Source organism: Protomyctophum parallelum, assembly GCF_964188405.1.
Source record: "Protomyctophum parallelum genome assembly, chromosome: 19".
NCBI classification, from domain to species: domain Eukaryota; kingdom Metazoa; phylum Chordata; class Actinopteri; order Myctophiformes; family Myctophidae; genus Protomyctophum; species Protomyctophum parallelum.
The window spans coordinates 27659157-27683194 of NC_139717.1; the positions used below are offsets into that span (position 1 = coordinate 27659157).

At 39.6% G+C, this 24038-nt stretch overlaps 3 protein-coding genes across 4 annotated transcripts; all 3 read right to left on the bottom strand.

The window, feature by feature from the left end:
* Window positions 1-968: 968 nt before the first annotated feature.
* Window positions 969-4045, bottom strand: LOC310876678 (protein FAM177A1). The gene is made up of 5 exons (XM_083790271.1): window positions 3968-4045; window positions 3113-3265; window positions 2746-2800; window positions 2300-2394; window positions 969-1620 (listed from the first exon to the last, which is right to left on the bottom strand). The coding sequence occupies exons 1-5, from the start codon at window positions 3986-3988 to the stop codon at window positions 1402-1404; spliced, it is 543 nt and encodes a 180-aa protein (XP_083646397.1). The 5' UTR covers window positions 3989-4045; the 3' UTR covers window positions 969-1401.
* A 422-nt stretch (window positions 4046-4467) lies between these two features.
* Window positions 4468-18261, bottom strand: brox (BRO1 domain and CAAX motif containing). Of its 2 annotated transcripts, none has more exons than XM_083790079.1 (13): window positions 18156-18261; window positions 17492-17629; window positions 16303-16409; window positions 14121-14217; window positions 12699-12794; window positions 12510-12582; window positions 12158-12263; window positions 11652-11741; window positions 11384-11469; window positions 10472-10553; window positions 9831-9981; window positions 8600-8759; window positions 4468-7113 (listed from the first exon to the last, which is right to left on the bottom strand). In XM_083790079.1, the coding sequence occupies exons 2-13, from the start codon at window positions 17590-17592 to the stop codon at window positions 7027-7029; spliced, it is 1236 nt and encodes a 411-aa protein (XP_083646205.1). In that variant the 5' UTR covers window positions 17593-17629; window positions 18156-18261; the 3' UTR covers window positions 4468-7026. The 2 variants fall into 2 exon arrangements, with proteins under 2 accessions (XP_083646205.1, XP_083646206.1); XM_083790080.1 differs by having other exon boundaries at window positions 17492-17626; window positions 18156-18241.
* Window positions 18262-18713: 452 nt separating this feature from the next.
* On the bottom strand, window positions 18714-22721 carry LOC310876233 (alpha-1,6-mannosyl-glycoprotein 2-beta-N-acetylglucosaminyltransferase). The gene is made up of 2 exons (XM_083789703.1): window positions 22616-22721; window positions 18714-22511 (listed from the first exon to the last, which is right to left on the bottom strand). Exon 2 carries the CDS (start codon window positions 22225-22227, stop codon window positions 20968-20970), a length of 1260 nt encoding a protein of 419 aa, XP_083645829.1. The 5' UTR covers window positions 22228-22511; window positions 22616-22721; the 3' UTR covers window positions 18714-20967.
* Between the last annotated feature and the right edge of the window lie 1317 nt (window positions 22722-24038).

Below are 24038 nucleotides of genomic sequence, written 5' to 3' on the forward strand. Positions count from 1 at the left end.
ATGGTGGCATGGCACAATGGCAGTCCTCGTCCCTTTTCTCATCCGCACTCGCTTCTCGAAACAAATTACAAACTTAACTGCACCGTATGGATTATTACCTGCACTGTGCACACGCCCAAATGTAGTTAGTTTGTTATCCTCTTCGTGGATGGTCTTACTTCACCTGTCCGGACTCCGGTTCTGTTGTTCACCAACGGACGCAATGCTCCGTTATCCTCCAGTGACTGACCTCCCCCAGGGCCCTGCATTCGGTTGCCCAATGAATGCCTATTGGTTGTTTTTTATTCGAGTAGTATACAAGTAGGCCTGCAAACACAATATAAAACATGTCTAGAATTACAAGGTATAATTAAGTAGGCCTAAGTATAATTAAGCCTATTTCCAATGTGGCCCTGACTGTAATCTATCTCAAGTAGCCTACCCTCTCACTACCGCCCAACCAGTGTCCATTCTGAGGTGAGATACCTCCATCTAGTGGCTAAGGTTTTGATGACAGCTGCACTTTATTTGTAAGGCATATTATTTCAACAGAACAGTATTATAGGCTACTGTATGTGGATGTGGGACTGTTTGCAAGAAACTAGACAGGATGCACCTACACATTAATTTGTTCCCAGACCATGTCATTTCAACAATTGAATACTTTATTAGCAGTTTGCAAAAAACAAAAAAGCACAAGATTACAAAAAAAGAAAAGCATATATCACAAGGGGGGGGGGGGATTAGAAATGTAAACATAGGCCCAGGCCGTAGCGTAACGGTCTGGGCACCGGACTGGTAATCCAGTCGCAGTGTGCCGCGGGTTCGACTCCCGGACCCGACACGGCCTTTACTGCATGTTATCCCCCATCTCTCTCCCGTTTCCTGTCAGCATACTGTCTGTCCCTTCAAAAATCAATAAAAGGCGTAAGCCGCAAAAAAATATCTTTAAAAAAAAAAAGAAATGTAAACATAGGTAACAGTAACACTAGAACTGTACAGCGCTGTCAGCAGAGCAGTCTTACATCTCTTGACATTCCTTTATGTTAGGCCAGATTCTCATCCACATCACAATCACTACACATTTATAAATGTCAAATAGAAATGTAACATATGTGTGACAGATAATGACTGCATAGTGACAGGTAAAACATTTAGCATAAAATGATGACACAATATTTTGGGTGGTAAGACTGTCAATGGAACAGAATACATTTTGATCAACATGACATACTGGAGTGTACTGATAATGAGCAACTGATGTCTGTGCCAAAGTGTCAGAGAAAAACTGTAAACTATGAAGAGTATTCTTCATAGTGACTTCACCATGACTTCTTTAGACAAAAAATCTTGAGCCATGCATCATGCTTCAAGTCTTATTTAAAATTGATCGACTTTTTTTTTCCTGGTTCAATACAGTGATTACTTCAGGTGGTCATCGTCTTCCTGGTAGCCTCTGTTATGTGATCCTGGGCTTATGTTCATGTTGTCAGTACATTTGTGATCATTGGAGGTTTGTGAAAGAGCAGGACGATTCAATGCACTTGTAGCCCCATATTCCCTATCTCGTCTGGAGGACAGGTTCATTTTTTCTCCCTGGCCATCACAGAAGATGTCTTCAGTGTCTTGGTTGGCTGATATCTATGAATGACATGGGGAGTATGATACGTTATAATCAGATCCTGTCCATTAAGTGGAAAAACTAAATTATATCGTATTTGTAGATAATTATCAGACCGTTTTAATAAACAGTTTTAATATTGAGCAAATTAAAAAGGAGGGAGATGCCACTTAATAAGTCAATAAGCTTGATGGAGACCACTGAGATGTAGTGTAGTGGTTACAAACCTGTCACGCCCCCAAGAATAACTCAGACTTTAGATTCTACTTACTGTATCTCCTTCCTTCAAAAGCCTAATTTCTATTGTATGACAGTCTCGCAAACTGGCAATGTTTCACAATGCAACCAACACATTCTATTTCAAGGGCAAAGGAGTCAGGTTGGCCTATCCGCGAAACTGATGCATACACATTCCCCCAACCACAGATATCTGGGTTGTTTGTTGTGGGCTCTTGGAAACCATTGGTCCAACTGAATTGCCACTGCACACCCCTGAGTCATATGGGACTAAGTTTGAGACCATTCATTCGGACGGAATCTTTTAATTTTGGACAACCTCTGAGCCAACTTCCCAGCACTGCACTCCCATGGGTCCTCGGTGATACTATCAAATCAAACTGTTCTCAAGGTATGTGGGGGAAAGACATACAGATTTCTCATGCATTTATAGATAGATAGGCTAAATAGGCTATACTTTACCTTCTGATCACGATGATACTGATCTATGGCATACTGGTATTTGGCTGCATTCAGTCCAAGAAGACCAGCCAGTCTTTCTCCAAAGAAATCACAGGCTGATGATAGACAGCAGTTGACAAGTCAATAAAACTTTCATACGTGATTAAAAATACACTAACATGTTTATGCAGAAAGTCTTGAACAGAATAATTATTAATTAATATATTTTTTCTTTTTACTGATTACATCATACATGAATGAAGATGTATACATCTGACAAAGATGGAGGCTTTGTTTTTCCTGTGCATTGCACCCTGCTATTAAAGTAAAAGGGCTCTAATCATTGGAGTTGCTCCAGCACCTTCATTATTCAGATATGTATCCTGAGATGCACCGGATCAGCCCGATTTCGGCTTGAGGCGAGGTGGAATATCCCTTCAACAATGACTACATTTAGAATTACTTACCATGCAGTGACACCCTCCCAACTAGAATGGCCACATTCTTAAACGAGAATGTGGCCTAGAGAGAGATAGAGAGAGAGAGAATGGAGGTTAGAAGGCTGAAATAATGTTCTAGTGATTACATATTTTTGTAATAACCTTGACGTTATCTCAACCATGGGTTTCTACAGCAGATTTCCAGCATAATTATTGCAATAGGAATATATATATATATATATATATATATATATATATATATATATATAATTTCCTGTGTAAATCAAGAACCATAATGGTAAGAAAGATAATCAGTAAATCATAGCAAACTCATTTTAACACTCATACTGTGTGCCTATTAAGACCAACTTTCTGTCTTGAACAGTTTTCCCACCTTCTGTGTTGATTCATTGAAATCTTGATCTTCCTCTTCACTGTCCTCCAGTTCTTCTTCCAGAGTTTCACCACTGGAGAAGTAGATGACCCTCCGCTCCCTGGACAGGTTAGGACCACCAAACGCTGTCTCCGAGTCCTGAATGTCCATACCCTAACACATAAGACACAGCATATAGAAACAGATACATTGAATATATATATTTTTAAAATATTAAGATAATGCTCTATCAGCATAAATGTCAATGTCATTATGAAACACCTCAGCATAGGGTAAAAATACAATAAAAAACCTGTCTAAAAAGCTGAATGTAGATACATTTCCATTAGTGTATGAGGACGTTTTAAGAAGTAAAAAATAAATAAAGTACCGTATCTGAAAGTAATGTTTCCTCACAAAGTAGCTAATGACCCCACAACACTGCCTATACCACTTGTACTGAATGTTTTCTGAAGAATCACGGGTCGGCAAGAACATCTTACTTTTTGGGGTTTTGGTATTTGCCAATTGTTTGTCAATTGTCATTGATGTTGAATGTCTTCAGAATCTTCAGACATTTATTTATTCCAAGGTCTGTCCAAGTGAGTTTTTTAATGTTGCTAGGTTCCACTTGGTTCCACTTCAACAAACATGCCCTCACTTTCTCCATCTTTTCCCCACCTCCCTGGAAGTGCTAACACCCATCTGAGTGCATGTGTGTATGTGAACATGCATGCTCAATAGTGTATCATTTAGTTTCTGGTTATTTACAGCTCCCCGTCACAGCCAGCACACACATGTTTAAGAGCTTGTAAATACATCAGCTACAGTGTTACAGAATATTTCCACAACTTAGCCAGCATTAACAAAACTTACTTCCCTGAGATGGTCACTCATTCTTCAAAGAAATGCTCCAAAACCGTTCCAGTGACATGGGGTTTATCCTCATTTTCAGGATTGTAACGTTTGTCTTTTCACTCACTCTGATGGAAGAAAAACAATGACAAATGTAAAAGCCAAAACAAATACAAACGTTACTAACTAAAACCAGGATGTTCAGGTCCTGTTGTCAATCTTGAAACAATAAACAGGGGAGTAAACTTCTTTACAGGCAGGCAGTCACTAAAGAGGGTTGGGCTTGTTGCACTGTGCAGAATGTCATGGTTTACTGAGAATTCGTATATATAGACTATGCTGTAATGTTGCTTATCCTATGTTAAAGTGATGCTTGAAGCTTCAAAACACACCATATTTAAAAAGTTGTTTAGTGTGTGTACACAATATTCACATGAACATGTGAATCCATTTGATTCTATTAGTTTGAATACATTCAACACTTTCTATGTCACACACACACACACACACACACACACAAATGCTTTTATGAATATTTATTTCGATTTGAAACACATTTTAAATGAAGGACACCATCCGACAAGGCTACAATAGTGTACATTATGATTCAGAATATATCACCAATAAGCATCTTTAAAAGAAAGAATGAAACAGTTACAGCATTGGTCCAAATTATCTAGTATTTGTTTCTCAATTATATCTACTGTACCTGATATATACAGCATTGAGCCAACGTGACCGTATATAAAGAAACGGGTATTAACCTATCTTCTTTAACAGTGCTATAACCGTGCACAAGCTACAGCGCTTTTCCCCTACTCCTTGGAAAATCTGCATAAGTGACTTTAAAGTGCAAAGGGTTTGCAATATGTAGAAATGATAAATTACAATATAGTTACTGTACTTCAATGCCTATGTTCAGAATTGTACTGCTGCCCCCAGAAGGTAGGTTCCTGCTCACCACCAAGATATCCATTGAAAGCAGAGAGAAGCTATAGTATGTTAAGGTGAAAGAATGGTAGAAGTACATGACAGCATAAACAAGACTATGATCGACAGCTAAAATTAATCTGAAATTCCCTGTATTTCTTTTTTTTCTCCTTCAAATCAGTATTAGTCATTTTCAACACCTTGTTCATCCATTTCAAAACACGTTGAACTCCTCAACTATATAAATGACATCATATTGTGAATACAAAAGTCGTGTGTCATTTTCAGACCCACCTCAGTATACGTCTTTAGTCGTTCCACTTCTGTACATACATGATGTGGCTACAACTGAAGTAAATCAGGAGGATAAAACAATACTTTGTTCTCGGCCATTGAAAAGCACACTTCAGCAATTCCACGCATAACAAGAATACACGTTTCAACAACTATACTGGTGTTTCTAAAGAGGATAGCAGGAAAAGTTATTATATAAATTATAACCTCAGGATGTTTTATATGGGAATTTTATATCACCATTTTGTTATAGTTATCATCTAAAGCATTAAACAATATAAATAAATTATGATCTAACATTAACAATGGTTTCTTACAAAATCCCCAAATAGCCGCAAGTATGTTTAACAATGTATATTAAAAATATAGAACAGATACCTACAGTACTCATGTATAAAAAAAATAACTAAAAAGTTGGATCATGCAATACAAATACAAAATAAACTAATAGACGATAAAATGCTACAATTAAACCAAAAAGACCCAGGAGAGTAAACCATGCAGCATTGTTCAATTTGTCCGTTTGCTTGCTGATTAATATAATTTTAATGAATTTTCATTCCATCAGTCTAAGGCATTCTTGATTAAAAAATTAAATAGAAAATCTCTATTTGAAAAGTTGGAAGTCAATTAAAGGTTTTCCAAGAAGAGGCATGGGATGATTGGGTGAGGGTAATACCAAAATTAAATTTGATTAAAAAAAACTATCCATATACTGTTTCAGTCAAATTTATTAGGAATTCATTTTTCTAATAAAAGGATGAGATAATAATTGAAATTTCTGATGCAACTTTGTGTGCAGCCAAGAAACCAAATTCAATCAAATATCAAACAATTTATCTCGTTTGCCCCTGACAATATTAAGAGCTCATTATTCAGTATGTTTATTTAAACCATCGCTAATCAGAGACAGATTAAATGTGGGTGTATCACTTTAAAATGGTTCCATTTAGGCATTAGGTAAGAGATGGCTAATTTGAGTTATGTTCTAAATAGCTGTGTTTAGTTAGGCGTGAGGTTAGATATGGTTAAGCTTATGTGTATGGTTAAAATGGCTGTGTTTAAGTTATTAGGTTGAAAGGTTTAGTTATACGGTTTAAAATGGTTGTGTTTAGGTGTGGTTTTTGTATGGTCCAGATCAGGATAAGGATCTGAGAGGCCAGCCAGTTTACCTATGAGACTGTATGAACTCAATCTCCCAGGTTCAGTAGCCTAGGTTCCAGCCTGATTTGCTGCTTCCCGCGGATCTGAAAATGTCGCTAGCGAGTGACAATTCAGAATCACGGAACGTATCGATTCAGGCTGGAAGTTGGAACCCAGGCTACAGATTCAGAGCTTATATAAATTGGGTACCAATACCGGTTCAGGACCCACTATCTCATGTATTTAATTTGTTTCCATTATCTGCTCATTCTGCTGCCTGAGGAACAGTTAACAGAGGAAACACATTTCTAAGTCGTCAGTATGTACATACTGTATTGCCGTTTTAATAGAGTCTGAAACCCAAATTAAACATTGTAATGAGGGCAAAATTAAGGCTTTTAACAAGGTGTGTTTAGTTTTTTCCCCCTTCTCTCCATTTTAAATGTTCTGTATCTGAGGGCAAGCCAGTGCATTCCAATGCCAGAGAGCTTGGGAGTTCACAGAGGATAATGGATGTCTGACAGGTGATGTGGTACAGCCTATAAGTAAATGCACTGCATTTTATCAGCAAAAAAGTAAAACATCATGAATACAGTACAAGAAAAAAAGAAAGCCTTTTCCTTGTGGGGGATGACTTTTTCCATTGAAAGAAAATGGATTCCCTCACTACAGTAGGTGTTAATGAGTCTTGAGGAGCTGTGGTGAGTTTGCGTTTAGGAGATGACACAGCCTGTATCTTTCTGAGGCTTCAAGTCAGGCTCTTTCACAGGCTTCACCTCCTCCTCCTGTTTGGGTTTGGCCTGGAGTCAAAGCAGCACAACATGGAATAGAGTTACCAACATAAGATGTGAAAAACGATCAGAAAACTCATGACGTAAAGTCGTAAACCAATTACTAATTTAATTATTTTGTATTTCTGAAACGTATAAAGACCATTTCTTCCCGTTTGTATGTTTATTGTCAAAATAAAGTTACCAACTATAACCAGGGAAGAATGAAGGGGGGTTCTGACTTCATATCATGCATATCCATTGCAGCTTAAAGGGATGTTGAACCTTGGTAGGACCTTGCCTTGTACAGTCAGCTAGCTGGGCAAGAGACTGTAAGTACAAACACTGTCGATCATCGTTATCTGTTGCTTCAGTGCTATGTGATAGGGATGCTCCGATCAGGAATCACCTGAAGCCGGAAAGCTTCGATACCGATCACCAATCAGATGTGGGAGAACGATATTTACTATTTATTGGGTAGAAATAAATGTAACTATAACAGCATTGTGGAACACCAAAATGGCCCCTAGAGGTCACTCAAGGACTGGCAAATCAATTTCAAAGTTCAGTGAAGACAAACATATTAATGTCAACAAATAAAAGGCAATATAATGCCTCTAAACATTGGCTTGCAGTTGCATTATTGCACATAGACTAAATGCAACAATGATATTAGGCATGCCACTCAGGATGTAAAATAAAGTAGCCTAGTGTGGCTTATAAAACAGACATCGCTGAAGCGCTCGCTCAGCACTTGTGCAAGGTACAGAGGGAGGTAAGTACTAGTGAAAGTGGAGAGGGCAGGAAATCTAAACTTCCTTGTTGGTGTTCCAATGTGTTCTTTCATAAGGTTTCTGTGTGTGAAATGAATACACTGGTAGAGCAACATCTGAAAAGTATGTACGTGCTGGGGGAGTATAACAGGTAGCTGGGCTCAACGTGAGAGAGTAGTTGTTAGGATCCGAGGACTTTTTTAGTGAAGCCTGATTTTGACTTTGTCACACCACAGTGTTGTCACACCAGTGTTGATCGACAATTCCACATACAAGTTGTCTTGACCTGCATAGTAGACATTTTGATGGGTTTTCTCCATCTGTGGTCAGTTTAAGAAACCGCCAGAACCCCGATTGTAGCATGACTACTCTGCGATCGAGGAAAGTAGAGGAAGTAGTGATTCCATTCTCATGACTAATTCTCAATACTAATAGAATTAGGTCTCATTATATAAGTTTAGGTTGGAACATCCAGTTCCTCAATCACTAACAAAGAAGTATTATTTGGACTCACAGTATATCACAACAAGGTTCTTCTAAAATTCAACATAACTTTAACCACATTTCTATTCTGAGTTATATTTATAGTAGGCTTCAGCGAACATCCACAATAAAGGAACATTGAACGGAAATCGCAGACCTAAAGGACAAGAGCTCACATCACGTTAGATTGGCCATTTGACATACAACAAAGTATATAGAAAGTTTGCGTCGTTAAAATACACTAAGCCACATTGTAGTACCTTGTCGTTTTTGGCCCCCTTTGTGAGGTCAAAGGTGGCATAGACCTCAGGAGTGCATTGCTCACTGAGGGCTGGTAGCTCAAAGGCAAGAGGCTCTGCCAGGCCATAGCTGGCCTTCAACTCCAACTGTGGCGCCTCGGCTGGGACCTTGTGGAAGTATCTGGATGCATGTAAAATAATACATATTAAAGTGTTATTAAAATGTAGGCAATTGGCCCAGGCCGTAGCGTAACGGTCTGGGCACCGGACTGGTAATCCAGTCGCAGTGTGCCGCGGGTTCGACTCCCGGACCCGACACGGCCTTTACTGCATGTCATCCCCCCATCTCTCTCCCGTTTCCTGTCAGCCTACTGTCTGTCCCTTCAAAAAATCAATAAAAGGCGTAAGCCGCAAAAAAATATCTTAAAAAAAAAAAAATGTAGGCAATTTGGTAGAAGTTATTATTATTTTAAATAGAAGGAAATAAAAGTAAATGTGCTGAACATATGTCTGGACCAATTGGATCTCTGTGCTGGGATTTTGCCACATTAAGCAGCCTTGTGTGCTTTTAAATGAATACAAGTATGCATTTAGCAGATGCCATCATCCAGAAAGAAAAGTGAAATAAATGGTTTATATTTGTCAACAAATAATTATAAGAATGTTACTATTTTGTGGGTTTATATTGTCCCTAGTAGAAGAGTATAGCAGATACACTTTCACATATGCATGCCATGATATATGATAGAGTACTTTATTGTCAGTTCACACGGAAAGTTGTCTTGCGACCCAGCAGCCATTACGCACGTCTTTATTAACTGCCCTGTTTTTAAGCATACGCACCATGTTTTTGTATGCAGAAGTATTTGTCTGCCAAAGTCAACAGTTTTCTGCATGGACTGAGATGTCTTCACATTTGCACATTAGGGCTGGGCAATGTTCAGTATTATTATTACATATACTGGTACATGTATGTACCAGTATATATATATATATATATATATGGTATGGTACAGGGATATTCAATGTTTATGGTGTGGCGGTGTGGCCTATGTATTGTCTTACTTATGACATAAACATTACTGATACTTATTGATCAAAAAGATCATGATGCATTTTGTGAGAGCAACAATAGCCTTCCCCTCGATATCGTTTAGACCGAGGCATTTACGTAGTCAGATACCTCAGGATATTTTATTTAATATTTTGTCCCCAACCCTACAACGTGTTCCGTCTGAAATGTATGACTCACATGAAACCGTTCTCTCGTTGGCATTTCTCCAAGGTGTTCTTAATGAGGCTTCCCAACTTGAGGAAGAAAAGCTGTTCCGAGGGTTTGGCTGTGCTCCCCGGGCCTTTGGTCTGCCGGTAGTCTTTACACAGGGCCTCGGCACGGGAGTAACCTAAAGCAATGACATCATGCCCAGAACACGCACAACAGGCAGACGAGAAGTGAGAAGGGGAAACATGGACCGAACAGAATGTGAGCAAAGCAACGGCAACGCTTACACTTGATGGCCTCATCCTATCATGTATTGATCTCGGACCTCAATGTAAACCAATAGAAATACACAGCTTATGTGCACATGCATTCTACTACACCGTAAAAGTCTTTATTTAACTCTGAGGGTGTACACTCAAGAGTCAAGAGTTTAATTAACATGAGAATTGACAGTTGAATCTGTACATACAAAATGGAATACCTTGATTATTACACATACTGTGCTGATAAGTTGAGTAGAAAAGGACGCATGCATGCAGACTGCAGAGTATATTTGCACCACAAATGTTTCTAGTCATCTTTCTCTGAAATTAGACTGTGAAGTTTTGTATACAGTATGCAGCGCATACGCACGGTTCTAGGAATCTCGCTTTTTCCCTAGACGTACTTACACTTCTCAGCTTCTTGGAGCGATCTAATAGATTCTCCACACTTGTCGCTTGCCAGCAGAGTCTGTCCATGATAGCAATATGCCTGCCAACAGAAGGTATTTCCATAAATAAAAAGAAACATTGTTTGCATAAGAAAGTGTGCTCTTTCCCTCTCACAGCTGGGACTCCAAACAGGGCTGAAAAATGGTCAAAACATGCCATATACAAGGCCAAGGGCCGATGAGCTGCTCAGAAAGAACTGAGCTGTTATTAGTCTTTTAGTCTAATGTTGCAAAACTGGACCCGAGGGTAAGTAAGTAGGTCGAAGTGCCCTATTGTTGGTACAGTATCAGCCCAAGAAGGGCGTCTATCCCCTTTTCAAGACTAGACCCCTGGGAGATGGAGCTGAGGTGGAGCGTCATACCTACCATCAGCTCCCAGTAACGACTTATTGTAGGTACCCAAGCTCTGCTTCTTCTCATATGCCGAAATGTTTTTCAAAATGGTAAAGGTTTTAAGGTAGAAACACCAGCTTAAAAAGGTTAGAAACCTATTTTGCTTGTTTGATACAGTGATTTTTATATAACAATGTTGATATTTCAGCAGTGATACGTACATATTACTAATTCATATGCCAGCACTGATTATAGCATGACATTTCCTCACATCACACACTACACTTTTGTGTAACAAATTCAGTAGTTACAAAATCATTTATAAACACTTTTCTTAAGACTTCAAATGTATGTGCAGTATATCAACTAGTACTGTACTGAATTTGATTACAGTAGTTATTAGTAATTATACGCAAATGCAGTGAGACCTCAATACCAAACAATGTAGACACATATTGGAGGTTAATATCAGTCTGTCTTTAGAGCTTCAGGTGGCGATTATTATAAAACTAAATAACCATGTGCATGATGGACTTACATAGGCCATGTAAAAGTGCTGCTTCAGTTGAAGGTATTTCCTCCACTTGCTGCTGCACTCTGGCTCCAAAGTGTTCAACGTATGATCTGAGGAGATGGGCACGCTTAATGAACCATTATATAATGGAAACCTTCATTATGCTTTGCTGTCTTACTGTGTAAACCCGATAGATTTGACAGAAAGTGGGGTTAATATGAACATATTACATAAGCACCCAGAGTAGTGTTTGTAAAAATGAAGCATACATCACTACAGCAAAAACACTGACCGGCTTTCTGATAGAAGTTTGCCGTCTCAAACGACAAAGCTGCAACGAGTGTAGCATTATGCTTCAGTTCAATCGCTCTGGCAATTGTCACTGTGTAAAAGACAAGAAAGGGAAATGCAGGATGGATAAGAGACAGACAGACAAGATAGGAAAAAAACATTGATATTAACAGTATATTTGATAGTGTATGTGTATGATAGTATATTTGATAGTGTATGTGTATGATAGTGTGTATGATAGTTTGATAGTGTGTATGAATCAGCAATGAATCATACACTTTACTATGGCTGAGCTGATAAGTGATTCTAAGGCGTCCTGTAGGCGCACGCCTACATAGAATACATTCAAACTTTTACCAAATTGACCAAAGAAAAGACAGACATTACTTTATTTTATTGATTTATTCATTTTAATGATCTGCTACTATATCCTAGCTATGGCTGCAATGGCAATTAACTTTTGTTATGCTTTAGAATGGCTAGTAACTGTAGTGCTATGTACCGTACCTTCCTGTGCTTCTGCTTGACACTGGATGATGTAGGCATCGATAACTCGCGGCTCCAGGTCTCTGCCCTTCTCAGCTGGGGTGATAAGACGAGGGATGTGGACCTCCTGTGATAAACACACCAGGCATATAAGGTTTCAACAGTCTGCTGAGGCTAAGACAGGAGACATGGAAAAACCCTGTAAAATGCAAAGGAAATGTCAAATTTGTTTTGAAGATATAGGTAAATCAGTGTTATATATGCACATATTCTACATTCTAATCTCTTGTCTGATGCAGGACACTTAAGTAATATACAGTAAACTTTTGCAGGACGCTTAAGTAATGTACTTAAGTAAGTACACATTTGTCACCTTGAGGTTTTTGAATATGCCAGCAGCAACCTTCAGGCTACGGTGGACATCTTTTGCTTCTGCTTCCGTTACGCTGTCAAAGATGCAAATACAGTACAGTAATGTTTGCAAGTATCCGTCAATGCCAAATACATGTTGATGAGCATTTATCAGATCAACAGACAATACATAGAGGTAAACAAGACATACTTCTCCTTCCCTGCTAGTCGTGAGGCAAACTTGGTGTACCAGAGAGCCACGTTGAAGGCCATGGAAACCAGTTCAAAGATGGCATCCTGCTGAGCACTACAGGGAGACAAAAATGGGAAAACAAACACGAGGATGGAAAATTGCCACCAGCCACAGTTCATTGAAAACCGGGACATTAGAGTTTCATAATATTTGTTGGGACTCGGGACAACCAGCTTGAAACTGGGACAAAATTCTAGTCATGCCTATGCTAGGCATGTTAGAAAACTTGAATTATCAGTAGGGGAAAACATGAGGCCCTGCCAACAAAATGACCTAGACTAGCTTTTGTATTTATTGAGAGCAGGGCAGACAGAGAGCAACTCGAGTTTGATTTGGCAAAAGATAAATAAACTAGAAAAATTTGCTCCTCAGGGGAGGTACTGTAGCTTATTGTGGGCCAGCAATGTTTCACGGCAATCCGACGGTGCGTTCATGATTTGAGGCATTTTGTTGTCCAACAGTGCTGTACATTAGCTGCTCACATAAATGGCCTGGCCCTAAAAGGCTGATTTGAAAAATGTAGGGTGGCAATTCTTCCGTGGCCTAGATGGAATGTGCGTGCAAAGTTTCATGGCAATCGGAATGCTGTGTTCATGGTTTGAGGCATTTTGTTCAAAATGAGCCAATTGTACATAATTTGTACGAGTAATCGCTCTCTTTATTTATTTTTGCAGAAATCGACTTTTAAGTGGCGCTATAATAACTGTCCGATTTGAGGCAAAAAAACAGCCCATTGGTCCTATGGAGTCAATAAGGCAAGGGCCTCTTGAGTAGGGCTGGGTGATATCACTTCGAATCAATATCATGAATATTTTTAACTTTTGACTCGATTATGTGATTCACAATATTTTTTTTAGCTTGTTTCTATTGTATTGTTTTTGCCGTTTTCACCAGATCTGTATAATACCGGGTTAATAGATTTATCAGACAAATCGATTATTTAGTAGATTATAAAAAATAATCTATTAGAATGTAACGTTGTCAATTATTTGATATAAAAAATGAAAGACCATGTTTGTAGATTATAATCTACATGAGCAAGATCAGTTAAATCAGATATTGGTTCTAAATATCGGTTTCGAGGTAGCCTATTTTCAGTTAATCGCTGAGCCCTACACAGGGGTACTGGTTGGCTCCTTATATGCACGTTCCTGCCATCAGTGGACTTTCAACTAAGAAGTATTGGTACTTGACCACTTTCAACCTGGTGTCCATATTTTGGGCATGGGTGAACTTTTTTTTTTTTTTTTACTTTTTGAAAATCACAAAAATAGCTGATCTACAAGTTCACATAATGTCACTTCGCAGACTTGAAGATGCGCTATTTTCTCTTCATGACAGTGTCGTACGATGAATTGTGTCCAGTGTGTGCAGATTTACCTCGGTGTGTTTCCTTGTAAGGTGTCTGTCCACTTGAAATTCTGAATAAATCTCATCTTGTTCTCCTGTGTTGTTCCATCCAGAGACGCAATGAAGCCTATTGTACAATAAACCAGTCAAAATAGTAGCAACGCAGTCACCAAAAATAAATGCAACGTTAGAGGACAAAAAAACCCCCCAAAAAACTATTGCATAAAACACTGCTTGAGTGCACTGTATCACTGTAAAACTTTAAGCACTCCATTACATACATAGCTCAAATTTATTGTAGACCATTTCTATCTCTGAGACCCCCAATTTATATTGTAAAATCAATGTTAATTTAACTCTTGAGTGTTCAAATGGGGTCCTCACACCCCACTTTTTAACTAGACAAACAAAAAGTGTTCATAATTGTCATACCAACATGGTGTGTGGGTGGAAAACAATGGCACTATCATTATGATTCAGAGTGAAATTTATTTTGTCATATACATTGAATATGGGCACAACATTGAGTTATATTTCTTATTTACCCGCATTACTTACTGCCTCCCATTGACGCGGTTTCTAATAGTGTATAGATTTCTCATCAATTACTAATATCAATAATTTATATTAAGCTTGTATTATACTTTTAAGAAACCTAAATATTGGCTCTCACCTAATACCAGGTCTAATTCACATACAGTTTCACTATATTCTTTTTTTATCTTGTCTCAGTTGGATGACTTGATTCAATCATGCCATTTACTATAGTATAGTCTATCTATAGTCAGTGTATGGCATCTATCTTGACAAACGTATGACGCCGAGAGGCTAAAGCGGGGAAACGTTTTAGCTGTCAGCCTCGCTGCTTTAGTCGTTGTCTGCATGATAATCACTGCTCCAGGCCAGGGTACTGCTTTTGTTATATTTTATTAAAGTTAGAACAGTTCATTACCACAGTGAATCACAGCATAGTAAAAAGCGATTGCGTTCAACGAAGTTGGACATTCCCCGTTCTCCCCCTCTCTCCTTCCATTCATGAAATGCCGCCTCGCGAACAGCTGACTTTACTATGAGTGACGTAGGCTAGTAGCACGCAACACCACGTGACCCATATAACTGTCTCCAACAGTCAGGAATGTCTGTTACAACAGAACTAAAATTAGTCAGCGTGTTGAAACTTATTCTGCGCATTTTTGCGATGATCTTGTTTCCTTAAATTCCTTTGGCTCAAAATAAAAGACAGCGACCCTGGTAATGCTTCTGGACCTCTGATTTCTCTCTACATATTTTTCCGGAACAAATATCATATTACTCCTGTTCTTGCCTCACTTACCAGTCGTGACTCGTGCTCCAGTGGCATTTCCAGGAATTACATTTTGGGCAGGCAAGATAATTGTCGTTGTGTTAATTGTCGTCTCCCCGTGCAAAATAGTAGCACTAAAAGGTTTTCAAAGAGATATACCTGCCAGACGAGTAGGATACAAAGGCTGAAATGCATGCATTTACATTCCAATGGGTGATTGAGGGTCGCGCTCTACCGGAAAGGCCAATCAGCTGTCCACTAATAGTTCTCACTTCTCAGGTCTTGTTTTTGTCCCCTCTCTTTTCTCATTGTATGGAATTTGGCCAGGCCAGAAATGGATTTGGACAGGCGGATGGATGCCTTATTGTAGATACACCTCTGTCGTGTTCAGAATAGTTGTTTTTAAATTTTTTGTTTGTTTTTAAATCACTAAACGGACTGGCACCGGGGCATATTTCTGACCTCTTGTCCCCACATACTGTACCTTCCCGTAATCTTAGATCAGCAGACAAAGTTTGACCCCCACCCCAACACAAAGCTGGTGACGGAAGGTGGCAGGGCTTTCGCTGCTAGGGCTCCACTCCTGTGGAACCAACTACCACTGGAAATTAGATTTCAGTGTCCACTTTTAAAATACTTTTAAAAACGGACTATTATAGAAAGGCTTTTAATGAGTTTTAATGAACATCTAGTTTCTGCTTTCTTTTTGTATGTTTTCTATTATTTTTGTATTGCTCCTTTGTTTTTGTTAATTTCCATTGTTGATTTGAATTGCACGTTTATGTATTGTATGTGAAGCACTTTGTAAACTTGTTTTTGAAAAGTGCTATACAAATAGTTATTATTATTACTTGTCTTTCTCTAAAGTGGCATGAACCCTAGTCAGCCAACTACTGGGCAAATGGTCACCTTGTAAGAGGGAGAAGTAGGCATCTGTAGCACTTTTCATGATCTCATGATCGCAGGTGACATCAGTGAACATCTCCAGTAGCCGAGCTCTGGTTGTCCTCAAATCACTTGTTATACATTAATAAAAAAAGCAAATAAAATGTCATAGTTAGTGTTTCATTACGCTGCTACACAACCATCTTGCACGGCAAACAAGATTTTGAGATCAAATGAGTGACACCGTTGCAATGAGTCGAATTAATAGAAATGTGTAATAGGAGAAGAAAAAAAATATATATATATAGAAAATATATAGAAATGTATTATGACCTTTATCTGCTTGACAGTGTAATGTGGCGACTCACTCTACGTAAGCATAATTGATATCTGTGATACGATGACCATCAACTATGTTATTAGAGACTGTGCACAATGATACTATAGATGCATGTTCTATTCCTATCTGTTCTTGTCCTTGTCTCATATCTTCTGGCCTCGTAATGTGTTCAATAGTGTATATTCTCTACTATGTATGTATTAAACTTCAGCGTGAGTTTGTGTGGTACTGAGTGGTGTCATCATGTTCTCTGCGCACGTGACTCAACAGAAACGTCACCACACAGGTAGACTCTTTAGGGACCAAATGGTTGGTCAACTGAACTCACAACAATAAGTTACATCAATATTAATGTGTAAGTCTTTTTATATTTTCTATCATTTTTATCCCACGATTTTGTAACCCATTTTTCACCCCTGTGTCAATTATCTAATGTGATCCTGGGCTCTACACACCCTCCGCCAAACTAGTCCACATATATGGGGGACAAGGGGAGAGCAACGGACTTGAACTCATGCTTCCTTCATGCCTGAGTGTCCAAGTTGCTCCTTTCCACCTGACAGGGGGGAGTTTCCCTGGTTGGACGTAGCACGTGGAAGGAACACGTTATTCCAACCAGTTCCTTTCCCCTCCATCAGGCGCCCCGGCTGGCCAGGGGGAGGCAGTTTAGAGACCAAGATTACTGCAATGTGTAAGTCTTAATGGCGTTGTGTACAGTACACAAAATATGGATAGGATACACAGTAAAATCCAGTGTTAATTTATCCATTTGTGTACAAAATGTAACCAAATGGACTATTATTATATATTATACAGGATTTCAGCATCATGCAATGGCAATGCATTCATTTCTAACTATATACTACTACATACTTGCATATCTTATTGGCAGCAGGGCTTCCAGCCACTCCATAAAAGTTGAAGGAAACCGGCGCTGTGGCCTTCAGTGGATTTCTGTGGAACCAATGTGCCATCCTGTGAGTTGGATGATGAAGACACACCTAGAAGCTTCTGAGGAAGAAGCAGAGAAACAGTTCTCTTTGAAATATCATCTCGCAGCCATTACCTGCTGAACTGGTCTTAACAACAACAGAAACGAGTTGTTTCGGAATGATCTTGGACAGCAGTATTTACTCAAATGTCCAGCCAATGTCTATAGTCGAACCAGGAGAAAAAGCTACTACGTTTAGACATGATTTTCTGGCCCGTTTCGCTGTAATGCTAACGAGCTAATGCGCTAGTTAGCCCCTTTACTCGTGTGCACTTGCAAATAATAGACAAAAACACTTCCATGGACTGTTTCTGTGGTGATGATAATGTTGAAAACCACTTTCAATTTATTTGCCTAATGTAGGACAAAAATACCTTACGTAATCTACAGGAAACGTGACAGCTAACATTAGCATGTTGAGACGTATACAGTTTAATGGAAATCAAACTAGGCCTCCTGGCATCTGGCTTAGTGTGTCGCTAAACACTGAGGGAAGATAGTCACAAAACAAGAAGTATAAAAGTATTGCGTGTTGACCACTGTTACCTTAGCACAACAAAACAGCGCCGTGGGGTCCGTTTAAAGCCCTTTTGGAAACTCTGACAGAAAATAATTGACTTCCGGAAATAAACACGAATGGGTTGTATCCAATCACACGGCAGTACTGAGTCATGTGATCTGTGTGTAAGAAAATACGAGACGGATCTGTGATCAGTGACAGCGTTGTGGTTTCTTTACACAGTCTACTATGGTTGTGGTTGTTCAGGGCTTGTTTGCCCGTTTACTGTGAAATACTGATCTGTGATCAGCGTTGTCTTGTGTACAGAGCTTGTTTGTTTACCGATTTTTATCATGATCACAGTCCAAAAACCTCCTCTCTGGAGTGAAACACGCCCTTGGAATGAAAAACATGATCATCCCACAATGATCTGTCCGCCTTTCATAGGCGGACAGATATAATAAGTCAAAGCCAATCTGAGAACCCATCGTCAAAAAAATAAAAGGAAAAACAGCTCCCTCTTTTCCTACGAATGCCTGTTATTATTTTACAATAGGATGGAGAAAAGCTGTGTATATTGTGTTGTATAAAGACAGACGCAGTGAAAAAATCAACCATTTTTATTTTCCCACTTTGGCAATGATTGGGGTGATGTGAAAATAGAGAAATTAACAATAATTTCACAGACAATAAACAAAGATTTGGTCTGACTCTGAACAATTATGTACACCTCACACACAGAGTTAAGAATTCCCCACAAACACAGCAAGTTACCTTTCATAAAGTTGTCCATGGATTAACAACAGCGAAGAGAAACAACCCAAACCAAATCTAATAAGGCTCATAACGAATAGATTGTGCTTTGCAAAAAGATTTGAAAAAGAAAAGAAAGGGAATACAGTATAGATGTTAAGAGCAATGAATCGTTCTAATTTCACATTTGTTTATCACATTCACCCATAACCAATAAGGCACATATACATATTTACAATTTGAAGGGCAAAATAAACTGTCCATAACTAATAAACGTCATACAGCCAAGAAATATACAGGGTTACATAAAAATGTAACCACTAGAACAAAATGTAACCACTTGGTTACATTTGGAGACGGTTCTACTTGGACATGTCTTCAGTAGTGGACCCAAGGACATAGGAGTAAATTGAACCACACCAGCATCCTTATAGCCAAGAATAGCAGATCTACACGCTTGAAACACGATCTGCAATTTTTGGATAAAGGGAAAAGTAAAGAGGGTTTAAGAGCCCCCTTGACAGTTTAATACTGAGGATTTTAAAGTGTATGGTAATAGTGGAATGATGATCAACATGTTCCCATTTGACCAGACTACCCTTACAAAGTCCATCTGCATAAAGGCCAAAGGCCTTCACATGGTTTTATTTAAGTCCCTGGGGAAAGAAATGCCACTATCAAGAGTTGATGACATATTCATATGCAATACCAGCAAGGCCACATCTACGTAACTCTTAAAATATGAATTAACATTTTGTCAAGTTTTGGCAACACCATAACAACAAGAAATGTATGCACATATGACATCATTTAGCTTACATTACTGTTTTTACTTTGTATTTCTTTACATTATATGCCAGTAAAAGTCCAGGTGTTGTGTGCTTTATGATTCAGTGTGTCATGTAAATTCTACAAGTGCCTGGAACAGCTAAAGATAATGCTTTTATATTAAGAAAAATGTATTAAATTTTGGTCACAAAATCAAGACATATGCTAGCATATCTTCAACTAAATGATGTGCAAATGTACAAAAACAAACGTTGTTTGCCAAACCAAAATTTGAACAAAGTCTCCACAATGTTCACTCATTCCCATCACACAGCAAACAGTGACAGTCATGAATCGATATCAGTCAGTTCTCATCAGAGCCGGCAAGAAATGTGTTCAAGTTTAGTGAGATGTGTGCACATTATTTTACTTCTCCATTCAGTCGTGCGCACACACACACACACACACACACTCACTTTCTAAATGGAGAGGTAAAACCACCGTTCCCAACTCCCTCAATACCCAGTTAACAATGGAAACAAACAGAAAGTTACGTACATTCAGTAACATAAAAGGCCATTTGAATGTCCATCTCATACATTTTGTAGGTGAGGTCAACAGTCTACAAAGGCAGCACTGGCTCAAAAGCAACAAGTTAAACTTGCAAGAATTACAACTTAAATGTGTGCAATACATTGATGATTGTCCTATAAGTAAACCCTACATATGGGTGTATGCATTAATGTGCATTTTTGATTGTCCCACTTAAAGTTGTACCATAAAAAGCAATCACATGTGTAAATATATTGCATCTGAACATTTGCAATTCAATATTCTGCACTTCCCGTGATTTAAACATGTCACACACAAGTGAGACAAGATTTTCTTTTGCAGTATGCATGTCATTAACATGTCAACATGTCAACATACACTTTATCCTCACCTCCTACTAGTCCTACATTGACATCATCAATATGTCTTTGTTTATTCCACGTCCAGAGAAACCGGACACTGAAATAATGTCCATGCATGGCACACATGACGCAACACACAAGGAACGTCTTTGGCAACTGCGTAGCTTTGGTGATAAAACAAGTATTTTGAAAACTAATCTCGATGCCTAGCTGCATAAACACACACCACATTCTCCGACCTCATTTGGTCCTGACTCCTAACCCTTGGAAGACCTCCCTCGCTGAAAGAAAACATAAACATTACGGAAAAGTCAACACAGTGGAACCCTGAAAATCCATGTGTATGAATGGCTGGCACATCTTCCACAGCATACCAACAACAACGTTTTATCCGTAACATTTCTCAATGGGGTGAACGCGCAGATCACAGGCGTTTGGAATAGTTTTTACACAGGACTTGGTCTCGAACGTCTCCCCATCCACCGTTCTTCATGTGCGGCTTGTGGTCCACTGGTTCTGTGCCGCTCAGGACAAGAGATGGAGGGAAGAGGCTCTCTTTGGCCTTTAGGAGGGATTCCTCTGCCTTCTGCAAGGCCCATTCAGGCCTGCAGTTTTCCTTCTGATGCAGGCCGCAGTCTCCTGTGTGGAGAACCCTGGACCCCTGGGCCACCAAGACCTTGATGGGCTTTGATATGCAAGTCCCCGAGAGACGCTGCAGGGTCCAGTCCCAGTTGTAGTCGTCGTAGGTGCAGAAGTCGTTGCTGCAGCCCATCAGCTTGTAGTACGTGTCTTTGGAGACGCCCATGCCAATGTTGTGCTTGGTGGACATCCACCCAGTGGTCAGCACCTTATTGGACACAGCGGCGAAGTCGACGAAGGGCTCGTGGTTCCCCAAAGCCAACATGTCACAGTCCGTGCAGCTGCTCTTCCTGTGCTCCACCATCAACTTGTAGAGATGGTAGAAGTCGGGTAGGATGAAGTTGTCCTCCTCCAGGAAGACCGCGAAGCCACTGTAGCCCTGCATAGCCTGCACTCGCTCCCACACAAAGTGCATTTTCCACCACCAGTGGTGCTTGGTCTGCGTGATGGAGGCTTCCCTGTAGTGTCCATAAGAGTCAGGGTGCTCCGCATTGAGGCATCCTGTTTTCAGGGCCTCGGCCTTGGCTATGTCTCGAGGGCAGTCCTTTGGATCCTGCCCAGGAAACTCACTGGGATACAGCTGAGTGCTGAAAGGGAAATAGATTTGCAGTACTTTGCAAAAAGTTATCCCCTGCACAATGGAGTTGATTTCCTGTGAAAAATAGTCATGGCTGAAAATAAGGAGGAAACTGTGGACCTCGGCAGCGTTCTCCAACGACTTGATGAGTATTCTGAGGTATTCAGGTCTGTTATGGACCTGTACAACCAACACCAGGTTCGGGTCCCCTGGAAACTTATCCGCATTGAGAATGTTCTGTTTGTAATTGGCACTATAAACGGACAGAGTCAATTCTGGCACAGAACCAAAATTAAACTTAAGTATGTCACCCGATTGTCGACCCTGGCTTTCCTGTGCCGAAGTATTGGGTCTAGGTCTTTCATCATCAGACATTATTAATACACGTGTAGTAAACATGAGAGTCACAACTATGAAGGAAATACCCAGCAAAGTGAGCAGATTCCTCTTGTTAATTCTGAACCTCATGTTCGCGTCGAGTACAATGTAATCTTTGGATTAAATAATAACGGTTTTGAATCACGTACAAATCGAGAGCTTCATTGTGAACGCTTTTATTCCGTGTTCCGTCGTGTTTCTCCCTGTAGTAAACGAAACTCCCGGCGCTTCACAAGTCTTGGCGAGCGACACGAGTCGTAAATAAAGTGTCAAAAGTTCCTTGGTGGCTTTCTTTCGCCGGCTCGATTGTGTCCAAATGTTGAGAACGGAGTCATCTGCGATACAATAGCCGCTCCATTCTGCCACTTTAGCACCTGTAAAAACATCAGAAGTGTCACGGTGTACACGGAGAGGCAGCGTACTGCCATTTAAATAAAGTTTTAAAACAATCTAATTCACTTTCGTTAAGTTTACTTACCAAACGTAGGTGTCATGTGTCAGTGCAGGCTGGCTGCGCTCATACCAGGAAGAGACTAATAGGACTATGGACCATCTTCTGGTTCGACTACAGTGACTTATTGACTGCTGACGTGTACAATCCAGCCAACGGGAACAGACAGGCCGGGTTCCTGTTCAACGAATCGCTGGTCTACCTATAGTCGTGTAATGTGAGACTGCTAGACCCTACATGAAGTGTAGTACAGCCCTCCCTCCCTGTAGGACCATCTGAACAACATGGAAGGAAAGAAAGAAGGAAAGAAAGAAAGACAAAAATAAATAAATAATTTAATGTATATAGGCCTACTGGGCTAAATTATATATCTGAAACGAGTCATGGCCATTGGCCTATGTAATAATCCTTAATAAGAGGAGCTATATGTAATCATGAATCAATTTATTTGCATATGCTCATCATGTGGCTTTCTTTGGCAGATCAGTTGATTTGCATTATTTGCATACCGTGGTTACACTTTCAGGCTTGACATTATGTCGAGTTGGAAGTGGCTCTTGTGTTACCAGCCACATAGTTTAAATACACATTAAGTTTGTTAAAGGATGTATTCCAACTAAGTAACAAATTAGACATGAATACTATGTTATTCAACTACATTTAAAACAAAATTTAAGTCTCTGAAAGTAGCTTGTTAGTCCTCTATTGAATGGTTCTTAAAATGCAGGGCTTGGATGTCAGTGAAAGGTGATATACCGGTAGTCCAATAGTCTCATAGGCCTAGAGACCCATGCACTGTATGGACACACACACACACACACACACACACACACACACACACACACACACACACACACACACACACACACACTACTGCAGGCTAAATAAGGCCCAGGCATGTGCACGCTAGCCGCGCCCATTTAAAAATATATATGTTGAATAATTAAGTGAAACTAAATAGAAATTGAGTGTCAGGCTAGCAGACTGTAAGATTGAAGCCATATTTGATAAAGAGTGTCACTATATAGTATAGTGGGTTGTTTTGTTAATGTCAAAACTGTCATTGCTGGATACAGATGCAGACTGTCAGTGGCTCATGTCTTGACCTCGCTGGGAAAGTCCGGATGTGTAAATTGAGTGAGAGAAACACTCTCCTCTCCCTCATCAACCACCGTCATGGTGGCATGGAGTGAGGAAGTGAGAAGATGGAGGTGAGGTGAGGTGAGCTAGAGCTGCTAAGTGGCCAGAACAAGAAGACTGCATTTATAAAGCTGGTACAACGCCAGTACTGTGTAACTGTGCGTGTGTAGTGTAGCAGTGCATTGCTGAAAATGTACTATTTGTGCAATATACTAAAATATATCTTGTCAGTTACCCTCCTTTTATGCCATCATTTCCTGTCTGCAGAGTTATTGCAGTGTCCTTGCTGAGGCAGCTGAACCACTTCCTG